General features: G+C 32.2%; 2 protein-coding genes across 2 annotated transcripts; one reads left to right on the top strand and one right to left on the bottom strand.

The window, feature by feature from the left end:
• The first annotated feature begins 2,658 nt into the window (after positions 1-2,658).
• On the top strand, positions 2,659-5,410 carry LOC149406015 (protein LATERAL BRANCHING OXIDOREDUCTASE 1-like). The gene is made up of 4 exons (XM_089608521.1): positions 2,659-2,850; positions 3,235-3,482; positions 4,132-4,462; positions 5,083-5,410. The coding sequence occupies exons 1-4, from the start codon at positions 2,659-2,661 to the stop codon at positions 5,344-5,346; spliced, it is 1,035 nt and encodes a 344-aa protein (XP_089464647.1). The 3' UTR covers positions 5,347-5,410.
• A 755-nt stretch (positions 5,411-6,165) lies between these two features.
• On the bottom strand, positions 6,166-10,787 carry LOC149406014 (Major facilitator superfamily protein). The gene is made up of 4 exons (XM_089616846.1): positions 10,527-10,787; positions 10,053-10,270; positions 7,636-8,216; positions 6,166-7,139 (listed from the first exon to the last, which is right to left on the bottom strand). The coding sequence occupies exons 1-4, from the start codon at positions 10,579-10,581 to the stop codon at positions 6,296-6,298; spliced, it is 1,698 nt and encodes a 565-aa protein (XP_089472972.1). The 5' UTR covers positions 10,582-10,787; the 3' UTR covers positions 6,166-6,295.
• Between the last annotated feature and the right edge of the window lie 6,624 nt (positions 10,788-17,411).

Raw genomic sequence — 17,411 nt, 5'->3', positions numbered from 1 at the left:
CCTTTTACATGTTGGAGTAATAACTATTTTTGTTTTTTTACTCATGAATTTTATAAATTTTTCTAAAAAAGTCAGCGCGTTAAAACAAAAACGCTATTGATTGATGGATAGCTGAAAACGTGTAAAATAGATTAAATAATGAATTTATATTACACATTGGTCAAACTAATCTATAAAACGTCTAAAATGGTTTTCAATAAAACTGTTATCAACAATGCATTCATTGTTAGTCCTTTGATTCCTTTCCATGTTAAAAAAGAATCAACAGTGCTTGCTTGAGAGACAAAGCCAATAAGCAGTGAGCATCATATTTTAGAAAAAAAAAAACAAGAAGTAAGCGAAAAAAATAAAAATAAATAAATAAAACAGTGGGCAAGCAAAGACAAAGAGTTGGAACGACGTATAAAAGTTTTCTCTTTTAACGTCGGTTGTGACAAGGAAGTTGGCGTCAAAATCTTTTAACGTCCCTCGATATATAGACGTCAGTTTAAAAAATTTACATGTTGGTTTTTACGTATATAAATATTGCTAGTTATGGGTTTTGGTTAGTCACCGGCGAAGAAGAACAAAGAATATATTTTCAGCTTTCATTTGAACTGAAATTTAATTAGAGTCAACTTCGTAAAAAAAAAAAAACCATCAAGACCTTTAGATATGTTATTTTTATTTGTACCAATGAGAATGGTTGTTTGATGGTTATTACTTGGTTACACTTTTCTTTAGTGGCACATGTATATTTTCAATTTTTCCTTAATGCAACTATATTCTTCTTTATTTTCATTTGCCACCGAAGAGATCATGCAAATTATATAGAGTTTGATAGTCGGTAAGTGGTTAATGAAAGAGAAAATAGATATACGGCCAATTTTATTGATCAATCTCTCTCACTTAACACGTGTACACTTTACACAATTATACTTCATACAAGGAAGTAGTATATTTTGTGAACATCATTGTTCAACAAGCTTTTGGTCGGATTGGGTTTCTTAGTTGTTGGACACCATTTTAATACCAAGCTTTCTTGCAGCGAAATTCTTTCATGTACTCTTCCACTGCATGGACTTGGTCTGTAAACACGCAAATATATCCAGTTCATATATATCTTCGTATAATCGTATGTATGTGTATGTAGATATACCTTGTTTTATGGTTTTTCCTTATCGCAGTACTTGATGCAAAGACCGTGGAACATAACGCATCTTAATTGATTGATCATATATCATCTCTCTCTCTCTCTCTCTCTCGCTCTCTCTCTCTCACAAACACACACACACACACACATATATATATATATAATCATTGTTATCCATATCTTTGTATGTATGTGTGTAGATCCATGGGAGTCAGAAGCCTAAATTAAGGGGGGACTAATATGCAAAAAAAAAATGGCGTGGGAGGACTCATTATAAATTTTTAGTGTAAAAAATAATTAAAAAGAACAAAATCTGGCAAAATGTGTAAAAAAAAACAAATTGAGGATGGGTCTTAGCCACCAGGACTCACTATAGCTACGTCCTTGTGTATATCATATACCTTTTGTATCATTGTACACTCTCTTGTTGCGCCACGTGGCTGTCACATTTTCGTGGCAGACTATAGACGGTACAAAATATTAGCGTCGTTTGGTCTACATAGACTAGACGCACAAAATATTAGCGTCGTTTGGTCTATAGACTTGACCTATTGACTCCAAAATTTATAATGTTATATATCTAACAACCCCAAAACATTTGAACTATCCGATCCGAGACCACATTTCCTCCTAAATACTATCGGTCCTATTATATTCCACGAGCATTTACTGAAAACTTCTGAGTGTTGTTTTATGCGCCGGTCAAAACACAACATGCACTTGTATTTATAGTTATATCGTGAGCCTTACGTAAATTAAAATGATAGTTATTCGTCAACCTGCATGCGTAACTGACAAAAGTAAGTATGCCGCATTAAAGAGAACATGGAATATATGTTGACAAAATATCTCTTGTTTTCTCTTCTAACGAGATAGGTATTTTTTTTTCGAAGGCCTAACGAGATAGGTATTGGAAAGCAATAGTATAATTTGTTGTTTCTTAAGAGTCGTTACAAAATGTTAAAAAGTCATTAAATAAAAATGGTACAAAATAACCTATTGATTAGCAAAATAAATAAAGTTTCAATTTTTCAAAATTTACATTTTCAAATATTTTTTAACAATCAAGATAAAATTTTTTGACGATTATTATAAACAATTTATTACTTTTAAAAAAATTAATCTTAGATCAAAAATAATTTTAAAATCAGATTACTGCAATTTTAATTATTTCATTAAATTAAGATAAATCTTTATAAATTCATAACTTAAATTGACTATTTTATTTACCCTTAAATGATAACTTTGATTCTCGAAGTTTGAACCTACCCAACAAACATCTCATAGTAAGACAACGAAAAACAAATATTAAAGCTTGAGCTTTAAAAAATGGAGATAAGCACAACACTAAAGCATAATCCAATATTTGAATATTTATTTTACATATGAGTGGGACCCATAACCATAAGAACATATATCAATTCTTAGCATTGTTTTGTCATCGTGAAGTTTTTATAAACCCGATAAGGAAGGCATAACCAATCCAAACAGATAAGCAGTAATTCGAGATTCTCTGAAGTGATAAAATGGGTCACATGGACGATGTCCAAGAGATCAAACAAGCTGAGGCTCAACTGCCTGAGAGATTTCTGAGAGACATCACTGACCCAACTCAAACCATTTCTTCTGCGATTCCAGTCTCTAAACTCTCTTCATCTCAAAACCCCGACGAGCTTCACGCCCTCGCCGCTGCCTGCCGGGACTGGGGATATTTCCAGGTACACAACCCAAAAACATAATTAAGGTTTTACGTCACACTAATATTATTATTATTATTATTATTGTGAATGTGAAGTATCAACTTCAATCTCAAAATCAATTGACAATCAGAAGAGGATCGCGCGACCTTATACATATCTTTGTCATCGGACGTTCTCATTAAATAAAAATGAGATTCTTAATAACATATAGTCACTCAAGATGTGGTGGTCTTCGGTCACTTATAACCGTGTGAAGTATCTCAAAATCAATTGACGATAAGAGAAGTAATACATGACCTTATAAATTTTTGCTGATTAATTTCTGTCATCAACTTTTAAGGTGGAGTTCGGAATTATAATTTCGTAATCGATCACGTGAGCAATACGTGATTATTTGATCAGGTGGTAAAACATGGGATTGATTCGGGGTTGTTGGAGAAGATGGTGGATGTTGCGGAGGAGTTTTTCATGATGCCTTTGGAGGAGAAGGAAAAGTATGGGATGGAGATGGGAGGGGTTGAAGGATACGGAAAGGCCTTTGTGTTTTCGGACGACCAAAAGCTTGATTGGTGCAACACCTTCGCTCTTGCCCTTCTCCCACATCACACAAGGACGCCACGCCTTTGGCCAACAAAACCTCACACTTTCTGGTAAAATAATAGGGGAAACGGTGACAAAAATAGTTAATGTTTAGACAAAACACTACTTATATACTCATTTTTTTTCTTTGACAAAAATACCACATGTTACTAGTTAATAGCGCCGTAACTACTTGCACCGTTGACTTCAAACATAAATTTTAACGGTATTTTTTCTCAAGAATTAAAAAGAATGAGTATACAAATTATATCGATTAGAGCGAACTTTGAGTATTTTTGTTGCTATTTCCTCAAAATAATATAACTATTTTAGGTGATCAGGTAGGTTAATTGCACTAGGCCGTTGAACTTTTGATCTTTTGTTTGTTTACGTTATTTTTAATTGCACATTTAGAGCACATAGAACTAATTCATTTTTTATTTCAGTAGTATATATTTAAGAAAATAATTGGTGACATGATATTGTTAAATTACACATTAAAAAATAATTATAATATCAAAACATGCAATATTTCTTTAATAAGGTTTTTGGACAGAATAAAAGTCGCCCGAAATCTATAAATTTCTGCAAGAAAAAAAAAATTAAATAATAATTTAAAAGGCGCGCCAAATTAATAGTATTACCTTATAAAGTCAGTGACCAGTGCAGAAAATAAAAACCATATAGTAAAAGATCTGCTTATTTCTCATGTGTGAGCAGTGAGAGTTTGGAGGAGTACACAATAGAAATAAGGAAGTTGTGCCATGGTCTGATGAAGCACATAGCGGTGAGTCTCGGGCTGAGAGAGGATGTTTTCATTGAGATGTTTGGCGTGGCTGTCCAAACTGTGAGGATGAACTATTTCCCGCCTTGTTCGAGGCCCGACTTGGTGTTGGGTTTTAGCTCTCACTCCGACGGAAGCGCTATCACCGTTTTGCACGAGAAGAAGAAGAACAGCCCCGCCGGCCTTCACATCCTCAAAGACGACAATTGGCTCTCCGTTCAGTCCTTACTCGATTCTCGCATCATCATCGTCGGTGACACCGTTGAAGTGAGAAAACTAATTAACCATAATAATCTATGTCACTATAGCTCGAAAGAGCTAATCTGATAGCATGTTCAGGGACGAAATCAGGAATTTATTTTAGGAAAAATTATATAAAAAAGTCATTTCTTGATTAGCAATATACAGTCAAAGTTGTAAGTTGTATCACTATTTGGTAGTCACTTGTATCACAATTTCTCAATGGAGCAACCTTTTTTTTTTTTTTTAGGATTCCAATTATTTCATATTTTTTTAAAAGAAAATGAGACTAAGATTTTACATGTTGAGTTAGGCGTTATAAAGATGAGACTTTTCTGTCTTAATAATGATGTTGTTATTTATCAAGTTGTATTTTAAATAAAATTCAGGGGGTTATCGCAAGTGACGGATCTAGAAAAGCATATCAGGAGGGCAACTTTGAAAAAAAAAAATCAGGGGGGCTAATTTGAAAAAAAAAATCTCATGTGGGGCTAATTTGTAAATTTTTAGGATAATTTTTTAATTTTTTTTTAAAATAGGCTAAAAATGTAAAAAAAAAAAAAATTGAGATCCGTCACTGGTTATGCCTTATGGTCTATGCTGATATATTTGATTTTTATGTTTCATTTTATATTTTTATGATTTAGGTTCTTACGAATGGGAAGTACAAGAGCGTGGAACACCGAGCCGTGGCTCACAAGGAAAGAAACCGTCTCAGCATCGCCACATTCTTCGCGCCCGACTACAGTGTAGAGCTCGGCCCAATGGACGAGTTTGTGGACGAGAAAAACCCGATAAAGTACAAGCGGTACAACCATGGAGACTATAGCAAGCACTATTTCGCAAACAAGCTTGAAGGCAAGAAGACTCTGGACTACGCCAAGATTGATCCCAACAACTCAGCAAATTAGGCAATCCCAATCATCATTATCTCACTGTTACATATATATTGTCAAATAAATATAGTTAAGAGTATGAGTAGACTATTACATAGTCATCGTTTTCAGGATATTGTCGTTTTCTATAATATAATGTTAATTTGTTTATATATATATATATATATATATATATATATATATATATATATATATATATTGTTTTTAGTCATGCATATAATGCAGTGTTAAGCCAAAGTGAGAGCTCTTTTGCACTATGTTTAGTGTAACGACGTTTTAAAAGTCCTACCAATATGTGGAGTTTTTGTTCTTATATAGTATGAGATGGCATTTCATTCTTTTTACTTCATAAAATCGATTATTTGTAGCCGTGATATTTCACGTTGTACGCTTAAAAACATAAAGAAACTACTTGAAATAGCTCAATAATAAATAGATAAAAAAAATTGCCCTGATTATGTCTAGTTTATTATATCTCATAATATGTGTATGTTGTCCTATGGACTAATTTACGTTAAGCTTAATGAAATGTCACTTCCGTTAACCACCGGAAAGCAAAGAATTGTCTAACGGGTTAAACCACTGAAGACAATTTAACGGTACCAAAAGTGACACTTCCTTCCGTTGCCTAAATTATCTCCCGTAAATTATTTTGTCTAAAAAAAAAATTGGTGATGATTTTACATGAATTAAAATAAGGTAACGAGAGCCGCTTATTTGAGATTTCGCAAAAAAATATGACCAAAATAATACAAGAATCGCCAATTTATAAAAAAAAACTCAAGATGGACATATAAAGAACAACAACAAAAAGTCAAATTTTTGCAACTCTTAAATCTTAATTAAGGAAGCTATTTCTTCATTGATTTTATTACAGATAAAACTTTTCATGTACCGCAAAAGAAAATGTGTACAAGAGAACTAGGAATAACTAATATATGATCATTGTATTAATCATAATAAATCAAGCAGAATTTACAGTTGTGTAAGCCTCTAAATCACTCCTACTCCTAAAAAACCTACAACAAAGTCCGTACAAGGCAAGGCTAACCGCGCTGGCCAAGGCCAAGAACCAGTAGTACTTATCAAGCCTAGCCTCGCTCATATCATCGGAGAACCAGCTCTCTCTCTCCTCCTCTGACCCGTCTCCGCCGAAAGTCAACTCTTCGACGGCGGTGATCATCAACGCGCTCAAGAAGCTTCCGACTCCGAAGACCCCGTTGTAGAGCGCGAAGGCCATGGTCCTCATCCGCACCGGAACCTCGGAGTAGAAAAACTCTTGCATTCCGACCACCGTGAAGATGTCGGAGATTCCGAGCAGAACGTACTGAGGAAGCAACCAGAAGATGCTCATCGACGATTCGGGCGATCGGAGGCGGCGGTTTTCGACGACGGCGGCGACGGCCATGGCGGCGACGGAGAGGAACATCCCGGCGCCCATGCGCTGCGTCACGGTGATGCCGCTCTCTCGGCGCGTGAAGGCACGCGCGAGTGGGATGAGGAGCTTGTCGTACAGCGGCATGAGGACGATTATGGAGAGCGTGATCGAGCTCTGGAGCGTCGCCGGAGGGATCTGGAAGCTTCTTCCGACGCTGCGTCGCATTGTCATGCCTTGCTTCGTGAAGAAGGTCGCCGGAAGTTGGAAGATCACGGCGAACATTAAGAGGGTCGTCCATATCGGGAGGAGCCTCAGGACTACCTTCGCGTTCTCCGCGATGTGGCTTCTGATGATTTTTGAACTCTCGTCGCTGATTTCCGACCCTCCCTGCTCTGCGTTGCCTCGGCAGAGTGGTTTCTCATCTTGAAGCCTGTTACAAAATATACATATGATCACAATATATATATATATATATATATATATATATATATATATATATATTAGCTACCTAAAATGGAAATGCCATTTGAAACTTATTAATTAGCAAAATAGCAAAGTTTCAATTTTTCAGCATTGAAGTCAAATTTACGTTTTTAAGTTTTTTTTAAATTAATCTTGGGCGAATTTTTTTTTAAAAACAGATTGCTGCACGTATCAATTTAATTAATATAATTTTTTTTAATATAAAGACGGTTGTAAGGGGATAAATTTAATTCTATTTTTAAACACGTTGAAAAAGCAGTTCATGAACTTGATTATAAAACGTTATTCAGTGATCTATTTGTATTTCTTAAGGTGCTCTAAAATATATATGATTTTCTTTTTGGTTTACTAACATTCGATTTGACCCATTCGCTTGTGGTCGTGGGATCAATAATAACAGTAATAAGTGAGATGATCAAGGAAAAGGTGATTTTGTGGCTTACTCTAACTCAACAATGTCGTCCACGTTGGGCAGCGAAATCCTCCCCCGGATCATCAGAATCTTCAACGCCGTGTCTTTCAGGCTCCGAACCAACCTCACGACGGACTTGCTGTTGTTAATGCTGTTATTAGTATCACCATCACGATCATCAGAACCGCCTTGTTTGTACACGTAGATCTTGCTCCCGGAGGCGAAGAAGACGACGGAGACGAGCATAGCCACGGCGGGGATAGCGAAACCCGGGACCCACCCTGACGTGTCCTGAATGTACGACATCACCGTCACGCCCAACAGGCTTCCGCCGCAGATCCCCAAGTACCAGCACTGGAAAAAGAAGCTCTTCGTGCTCTTATTATTACTATTATTACTATTATTATTATTATCGTTCTCCGGGGGTGACGATTTTATGACGTCATCGCCGTCGTCGTCCTCGTCGAGCTGGTCGGCGCCGAAGGCTTGGAGGGAAGAGTTGTAGCCGCCTTGGCCGAGGGAGATGAGGCAGAGCGAGAAGAAGAGGAATGCCGTTGACTTTTCTTTCTTCTCTTCTGAAGACCATGCTGATGAGGTCAACGCCATTAGACCCTGGTATCATTATTCATTATTGCATATTGAAATAATATTAATAACACCATGCACGATATAAGAAGAAATTTGTTTTTTTAAGCGAAATACAGTCATGACACTATTGATTTTATAATACCACCATAGAGTTGATTTTTTTTTTTTTATAATAATCCATCACTTGTGTTAATTTTATATAAAAGACTACATATAATCTAAATATAGTAGCACTAAATGAATATTAAATAACATTGGATTATTAGGTGGGGTTGGGATTAATAATAACACTAAATATATATGTTTTCAGTTGAAAATTAATATATTTCTATAAACTACAATTAAACACTAAAATAATAGTTTAATTACAATGTTAGTCTTAGATAGCTAAGTTAGGTCATTCCAACGTTTGAAAACTTATTAAAAAAAATAGATAAACATATGAGGTGACACTTGAATAAGTCAATTAAATTTTTTATTTTGTTCTTCATTTAAAATAATTTTTTTCACTTTTTATCTCTCTCATACAATTTTTTTTCTCATCAAACCTTCAAAAATTCATATCTTTCTCATGTGAACTCCAATTTGAGTGATTTCAAATCCTACGGATTCGTAGCGAGGAGAGCTTCAAAAATAGACTCATTGTGTGGGATGAAAGGTCCTTTCTACTGCTGTAGAATTTCGCCGGAGTCCACCATTGGTATATATTCCGTTCACCGGCGAGAGGTGGTTTTTAATCCTCATTTTTAAGACCAATGCATAAAAAAACTTCAAAATCGTCATTATCGTCATCCTTTCTTCTCAGTGATACTCCAAGCTTTTCTATTAAAAACTAAAAATTTATGTAATTTTTTTTTTATGGAAATAATTGAAAATTTTATTTTTTAAAAATAAATGGAAATCTAAGTAAGATTTGTCTGAGTTTTTGGGTTTACAGAGAAAAACTAAGAAACGAAATTTGTGAAAATTTTATTTTCAATCACGAAAGTATGTTGAAATTTTTCTAGAAATTCGGAGCCCATAACACTTGTCATTAATTGTCGAATTTTTTAAATTATTTATATTTTTTTCTTAATTATAGTATGTTTAATATAAGAATATTTAAGTAAAATATAATTGTCATTGACTATTTTCTTAAACGTTTGCAAACACTGGCTACATCCCAATTTTATAATTTGTTTTTTTTATTACAAATCTAACGCCCTTAAATTAATTTCAACTGCGATTTAATCTCAATAAAAATCGTGGTAGAAACCTCATCGATATTTAAAATAGTCGCAACTTATCTCAGCTATATTATTATTAATTTCCGGTGACATACTATTATTTTTGGTCCATGTCAGTGGATCAAAGTCCAATTACTTTTGATTTAGTGTACATGGTGGTAAGAAAATTATTTGTAATTTATAATATCTGTATAAACTCCTGAAAAGTTGCACTTGGTATTTTAAATATTATTTGTAATTTATAAAATGAGCAGAAACTCCTGAAAATATTGGTAGACGAAACGAAAAATATCAATAAAGCCAAGATCTCTTTGGAAAACAAATGGAGAAAAAAGTATCATGGTTGTTGACTAGGATAGTGTGCTGACTCAATTGTCTACTTCTAACAAGTTCTATATTATTCTCTTTTCGTGACGTGAAATATCAAACTAGCATCCAACAAAATTTCATGGTTTTGGTATATGCCATATATGGTCCCATAAAAAGTATAATTCATAAACAAAACCTATGCAGGGAAGAGAAAAAAAAGAATCACACATGTTTAGGAGACACAGACTAATAATGGAACATGCGTGAGAGAATGACAGTATATTATACATACATATCTACGTACGTATATATTATATTTACGTACCAGAACGTAGAGGAAAGAAGAGGACAAAATGGTGGTGAATCTATGCAAATAAGAGTCTGCAAAAGGAGCGATCAGAAGTGGCAACATGGAAGTAAAGCCACCCCAACTATTCACTGTTTTCGCCGCCGTGGAATTCTTCATCTTCACAACGTCGCTCAAATACGTCACCAGATTTGATGCCACTCCTTTGAATGCAAATCTCTCCATACCAGCAATCACTGTTCATTTTCAATATTTTATTATTTATATACTCATAAAAATAACAAAAAAAAAAAAAAAAAAACAAACAACACCTAGAAGTACGAATGATTAAAAAAAAATTATCTGTACACATATCATTTATATACATACATCAAACAGACCAATTTATCAAAACCATTTATAAAATAAATGAATAAAAAGATTAAAAGAATATTGATGACATGGTATATTGTAATTGTAGATTTGGAGTGTGTAATAATCAGTCATACATACCTATGAGAAGAATGCAAGAGTAGCTGAGACCCTTTTCTTTTCTACCCCCAGTCATGAGAATGATAAGGAATTAATAAATATTGGCAATAAAAGAATAGCAGAAGCTATGTTTTGGAAAGAAGATCCAAGATGAAGAAGGAATAAAGTCACGGACAAATAATATGATTTTATATAAGATCCATTGTCACCTGAAGAGAAGAAAAAAAAAAGACTAAATAAAGACTTGTACTATAGTTTTTCTCATTGACCTCTCTCTCTCTCTCTCTCTCTCACACCAACAAACACTAACAGTACAAGTACTATCGAAGTTTGTGCGATTCTCTTTCGTGTTTCTTCTCTCCAAGTCTTTGTAACAAATACGTAAAAACCTAGCCTGGCTTTTATATAATGGGGCACTAGATAAGTCACTAATTTATAAAAGGAACAACCTTTAATTTTTTTTCCCCAAACTACGAGCACTGCTTTAGGAAGAGTGAGGAAAGAAACATAAAAGGAGCCAAAAAAAAAAAAAAAAAGACGTCCACTTTGGAATGGTAGTTTGGATGGACATTGCTTATTAATGGTTCGTGTCATAGCCCATCTATTCACTTTATGGCAACACTGCAATATAACATATATCGAAAATCAGTCCATCGATTTGTAAAACAAATGAGAACTATAAAAAAAATGTCTTTAGAGGTGGTGAGATATATAATATGATATTCATTTTATGCATGTATGGGTACATTGGGTTTGCCACGTGTTGTCTTGTTTTGGCACGTAGATGAATGTTGCTGTGCCATGCAAGAGGAAAAAGATATTCTCAAAGTTAGATGTCCGTGAATGAAAATATAAGAATCCAAAATACAAGAGGCGTTATGTTAAAAAAAAAAAAAAAAAATCAATAATTATGAAAAGTTTTGAAATAAGCTATAAGACTTTCTCTGTCAGAATCTACAATCATTTGGAAGCTCTTAAAAAAAACCCATTAATATCCATATTGAACAAAATTAAATACCAACCGTGGGTCCGTAAGCATATCATTTCAAGATAGTAGTGTGCAAAATTAGTGTGTTCATGTGTAAAATTAGTGTGTTCATATATGCAAATACAATAATTAATCTCACGCACTAATAATAAGACCACTTTTGGGGAAGTATCGACTACCAGTAATCCCCATATTCACAATCTATATTTCTATAAATTTCACCTTAAACCTATTAGAAAATAACACGTGTTAGTATTTTTTTCTTTTCTATCCTTAGCTTTCTTGCCGTGTCAAACATTTGTTGCTTGGTAAATTTAGAACAACTCTTATCCGATACAGCTCTTGACATCATATTTGCCTATATATATCTCAAAAATGAATGTATATATGTAAATGAGTATTTCATTCATAAATGATGATGAGATTACCTTTAAATTTTAATATTTAATTTTTTTATATATTAAAATGGGATTGAACTTCTACTCTCACATAGGAGAATGATCTTACACGAAAGCTGCAGTGTCATCAAAAGTGTTTTTGGAGTATATATTTCATGGTATTGCAATTAATAAATAGTAAGTTAAAACTAATATATTTATCAACTAGTCAAGTTTGTGTGAAATGAAAGAAATTAACCAAAATTTACAAACAAAAAGAAAAAATGATGGACTATGTCGATAAATTCTCAGAGCCAAAAATATTATAAACGGTCAAAAATATTATTGACAATGTCAAATATAGGTGATTTTGTAAAACAATTGAAATTTCTGTTAATCAATTAGTTTCGAATATTAATTTATTTTGGGAGCAGTTTATTGCTTGGATATTGAATTTCGTAAAATTAAATTAGTATATTTTTAAAATAAACCAATAATATAGGGACTAAAATGTTCAGCCTCAGGACCCAAAATACCTACGACAAATATAAAAGTGGTCGTACATACTGGGCGGTTCAATATAAATTTGTTTTACCCGCCCCAATGAGAAATATATATACGTTGGAAACCTGCGACGTACGTATATACGTGACAAAGTTGATGCGAGTTCGTAAAACATGTTGCAGTATGTGATTGTCTCAAAAAAGCTTACGAAACCCACACAAAACGCACATGCAAACACACGCATACATTTTTGATCTTCTTCTACAGGGCTGTTTGTTTCTAATGCGGTGTCTCTTAAGTGCTGGCTGACGAGGAAATATATATAAATGAACCATATAAGAAACTTTTTTTTTTGAAAATAGAACCATATAAGAAACTTGTGTGTAATTCTCATATATAATATCATATATGTATAATGAGAGAGAGAGAGAGAGAGAGAGAGAGAGAGAGAGAGAGAGAGAGAGGGGGGCCAGTATTCTCTAGGATTGGATAAATGTGTGGTCATTAAAGATAGGAAGATGTATTGGATTTTTGGTGCTGTAATTGGAAAGGCAAAAACAAAAAAAAAACCATAATATTATTATTTTTAGCAGTTGTTTCAAATAATTAAGTTGGTGGCTTCATGAGACGGATAGCACTTGAAATTTATGATTGCGATATCTTCCAATTCGGGTTCCACTGCCATGTAGACTATATATATAGTATATCAACATGCCATGATATATTATATAGTGTTGGCGATATTGAAATCATTATCCAAATATGCACATGTCGAAGCTCAACATGACCAACCGGAGCTATGGATGATGAAACAAACAAATAAATTACTTTAAATTCATGTGTTATATGTCTCTTGTAATAGTTTTTTTTCTTCTTCTTCTTCTTATGTGTTTTGTAGACATTTTTGTAAGATGTGGTAAATTTTTGGTTTTGCAACTTATGATTTACGCACATGGGAGCAGGGACGGACGTACATCAAGGTCAGCACGGGCCTTGGGCCCACCTAACTTTTCAAAAAGAAAAACATTTCCAGGTGCACTCCATTCTAATTTTATATATATATATATATATATATATATATATATATATATATATATATATGTATATAAAGAAATACATAGTAAAAGCTCAATAAGTCTAACAGTCAAATATAATTAAAAATATCAAAAAATGGAAGTGATAGCCAAAAAGTTTTGACTAAAACGTTTTAAATTGTTATATAGCAAACGTTTCGTAAATTTTAGGTAAATAACTATGAAGATCACGTAACTTAATAAATAGAAATGATATTCATCTAAGATTTACGTATGTAAATATATAAAAGTGCTTATTTTACTTGAAATTTACGATAATATTGATTATTTAGCAATGTCAAACTGTAAATGTGACTATTTATCTAATAACATATCCAATGCAAGCAATCAAAGTTGCTTTGTTGCTTATGTGTAATTGCCACATCAATTTTTATGTTTATGTGTATAGTAATGATGATGGTATTGTAGCCACTTTTGGCACCGATGTTTTTCATTTTTCTCATAAAAATTATTAAAATATTAAATCAACCACTACTTTAATTTAAGTAAGACTCGGTTCAATTATAAAATATTATTGTTTAGAACATGTAAAACAACTTAAAATGCTTGTATTGAAGATGCTCTAATCGACTCTTAATATATATATATATATGCTATATATATGCTATATATATATATATATATATATTTATTGTGCAACTCCCTAGACACAAAGGTAACACAAATTTACAATGACAAATTTAGTATTAAATTTCCAAGTCTATCTTATACAACAAAAATAATTGTACTCAGTAAAACTTTTCCTCGTTCAAAGATAATTAAACCAATCAAAATCCTTGTTTTTTTTAGAACATGGTACCTATTACATCACTAAAATCTAAAAATTCACAATAAAACACAACAACTTTTATAATTACACGATAAAGTTACAACTTGTAAGTTTAATTATTAGCTTTTCTAGGGCTATTTATACTGTTTGAAAAAAATTTGCGTTTATATTGTAAGTCAATTTTCTTATATTCAAGTTTATAAGCTTTATAAGCTAGTGCTTTTGTTCTAAATCATTATTGTAGTGTTGTTGTTATTAATATTATTTTAGTAAGATTCTCTTCAAATTTTAACTACTGATTATCTGGTAAATTAAATTAATAAAATATGGTCATAGACGTTTAAATAAATAAATTCCCCATAAATTAATATTGTAGTGTTGTTTACATTAGTATTTTTATTTTCAAATTATCCCCCATAAATTCGAATTATGGACATGTATCTGTCAGACTTTTGAGTAGCCCTCCCACTACGTAGAAGTACTACTTGACGAGATTCTGATGAGTTGGGTTGTGTTTCATGGGGTAAGAATAGTTCTTACATTATTTTTCTAGCTTGTAAAAACAACGATCCAACAAGAATTAAAAGAGAAAATATCAAGAGTATCCCTCGTGTTTAATCGAAATGCGAGATTTCTCTTTTCGATTTCTAGAGATATCAGACATATCCCTTCAGTTTAATATAAATGACATATACCTCCTCAGAAAAAATGTTATATTAAAAAATATCACCATTTTCGTTTATTTTTTACAAAAAAATAATTTGAACTCCCCAAAATACCCTTAGAATAAATATTTATTTAGTATTTTATTTAAAAAAAAATCAAAATCTCTCTTTATAAAAAAAATCCTTAACTTTTTATAAATAAATTTTTTAATTTAATTTTTTTGTATATAGAATAGAAAATAAAAAAAATATTTCATTAAGGGTATTTTGGGGAATTCTAATTATTTTTTTGAAAAAAATAAACGAAAATGGTGATATTTGTAATATAACATTTTTCAGGGGAGGTATATGTCATTTTATATTAAACTGAATTGATATGTCTGATATTTATAGAAATCGAATGGATAAATCTCGCATTTCGATTAAACACGAAAGATAATCTTGATATGTTCCCGAAATAAGATGCCTCAAAGAGTTGGGGTCAAGTATATGCAGATATCCACATCACATATAGAATAGAAATGGATCTATCGGTCCACTCGACTTCGACGTAGAAAAATTAAAGTCCACAACAGTTAAAATTTATCGTGAAAATATTCCACGACAATCATTTTCCGTTGGGAGGTCGCACAAACCATCAACTTTTTAGCCCATAAGCATCACTACCTCAAATATGACTTTAGAAACATACAGCTATTAAAAGTAATATATATTTATCACGAGGCCAACGATATTATATGTTTTTTTGTTACTATTTAACAATAGAGTATATTGCTTTATTTTTTTTTTTAAATATATTCAATATTATATTATATAGTAGTGAGTTGATTCTTAAAAAAAAACACCCAATACTCGTGGAATACTATTTTTTGGGGAATTCAATTATTTTTTTGAAAAAAAAAATGAAAATTGTAATATTTGTAATATAACATTTTTTCAGGGGAGGTATATGTCATTTTATATTAAACTGAATTGATATGTCTGATATTTATATAAATCGAAGGGACAAATCTCGTATTTCGATTAAACATGAAAGATACTATCGATATGTTGCCGAAATAAGATGCCTCAAAGAGTTGGGGTCAAGCATGCAGATCTCCACACCACATATAGAATAGAAATGGATCTATCGGTCCACTCGACTTCGACGTAGAAAAATTAAATTCCACAACAGTTAAAATTTATCATGAAAATATTCCACGACAATCATTTTCCGTTGGGAGGTCGCACGGACCATCAACTTTTTAGCCCATAAGCATCACTACCGCAAATATGACTTTAGAAACATACAACTATTAAAAGTAATATATATTTATCACGAGGCCAACAATATTATATGTTTTTTTGTTACTATTTATCAATAGAGTATATTGCTTTATTTTTTTAAAAAAATATATTCAATATTATATTATATAGTAGTGAGTTGATTCTCTTTAAAAAAAAAAAAAAAACACCCAATACTGGTTCGAGTCAAGGAACAAAATTTGCAAAACTCCACTATAACATGTCTAATATATGTATTTGATCATGATATCATAGTGGATCCACATATGATGTCTTCTTTCTAAACAATTGGAATCTTCGGGGATATTTCCATAAATATGTTTATCCACCACAAATCCGTAATTGATATATCATAGTGGATCCTCACGACTACTTTATTAACAATTATAAGGGATATTCCATAAAAAATGTAAATCCACCAAATTAATAATTATATAGTTTCTTGAATGACCAAACTGTTTCTAAACCTCAATCATGCCGTGGATAAAACATTTAGCTCTCAGTTACACACCTTCCCTTAGCATATTCGAATAGTACTAGATGTATTTTTTTAGAACAGTACTAGATTATTATTGATCAGTTGACACGTAAGCAAGATCACTATACAATGATACACTACTAGATTGTTCGTGATATTATAGTGCGCCATTAATCTATTGTTTATTGTAACAACATCCGATTAGTTAATTAATTACATGATAATAGCGTCAACGTTACTACCTGATATATATAAATACATATATATATACATACATATATGTGTATATATAGTGTATATATATATATATATATTCAGGTAGTTATAAGCTCATGAATTTCATGTAAAAAAACATTTGTAACTTAAAGACTAACTAGCCTGCAGAAAATATATTTTGATTTAGATCATAACCAACCCAAGCAAACCATATACTTAATAATAAGTTTGTTGAGATATCGTATATGACTAGTGTGCGCGTGAATACAAATTAATATGTGTTTATATATGCATTGCTAACCGGATGAGTGATGACGATCGATAGCAGAAACAATATGTTTATCCAGAGTTGAATTGAATATATAAGGCAATAAAATTACTTTAGAAGTCAAGTTTTTATTATATATGTATATATTGGATCATTGGCTAAAGTGCTTTTGAACATATATATCTTGTCCGTAAGCGTAGAAATACATAGAAAATTGACACTGTGAATCTACATGAGAACATTAAAAAATGAGGATGCTTTTC

The sequence above is a fragment of the Urtica dioica genome, chromosome 1 (assembly GCF_054948205.1).
Source record: "Urtica dioica subsp. dioica isolate 48M chromosome 1, U.dioica_male_clone48M_v1_H2, whole genome shotgun sequence".
NCBI lineage: Eukaryota > Viridiplantae > Streptophyta > Magnoliopsida > Rosales > Urticaceae > Urtica > Urtica dioica.
Note: the sequence above shows the minus strand (reverse complement) of the source record. Positions and strands in the feature narration are given on the sequence as shown.

Excerpts from the sequence above, each read along its gene's own strand:
- LOC149406015 (XM_089608521.1), top strand. The coding sequence starts at position 2,659 with ATGGGTCACATGGACGATGTCCAAGAGATCAAACAAGCTGAGGCTCAA. Across the intron at positions 3,483-4,131 it reads ACAAAACCTCACACTTTCTG|TGAGAGTTTGGAGGAGTACA; the intron begins GTAAAATAATAG and ends ATGTGTGAGCAG. Across the intron at positions 4,463-5,082 it reads TCGTCGGTGACACCGTTGAA|GTTCTTACGAATGGGAAGTA; the intron begins GTGAGAAAACTA and ends TTTATGATTTAG.
- LOC149406014 (XM_089616846.1), bottom strand. The coding sequence starts at position 10,581 with ATGACTGGGGGTAGAAAAGAAAAGGGTCTCAGCTACTCTTGCATTCTT. Across the intron at positions 8,217-10,052 it reads CTTCTTTCCTCTACGTTCTG|GGTCTAATGGCGTTGACCTC; the intron begins GTACGTAAATAT and ends TAATGATACCAG. Across the intron at positions 7,140-7,635 it reads GACGACATTGTTGAGTTAGA|GCTTCAAGATGAGAAACCAC; the intron begins GTAAGCCACAAA and ends ATTTTGTAACAG.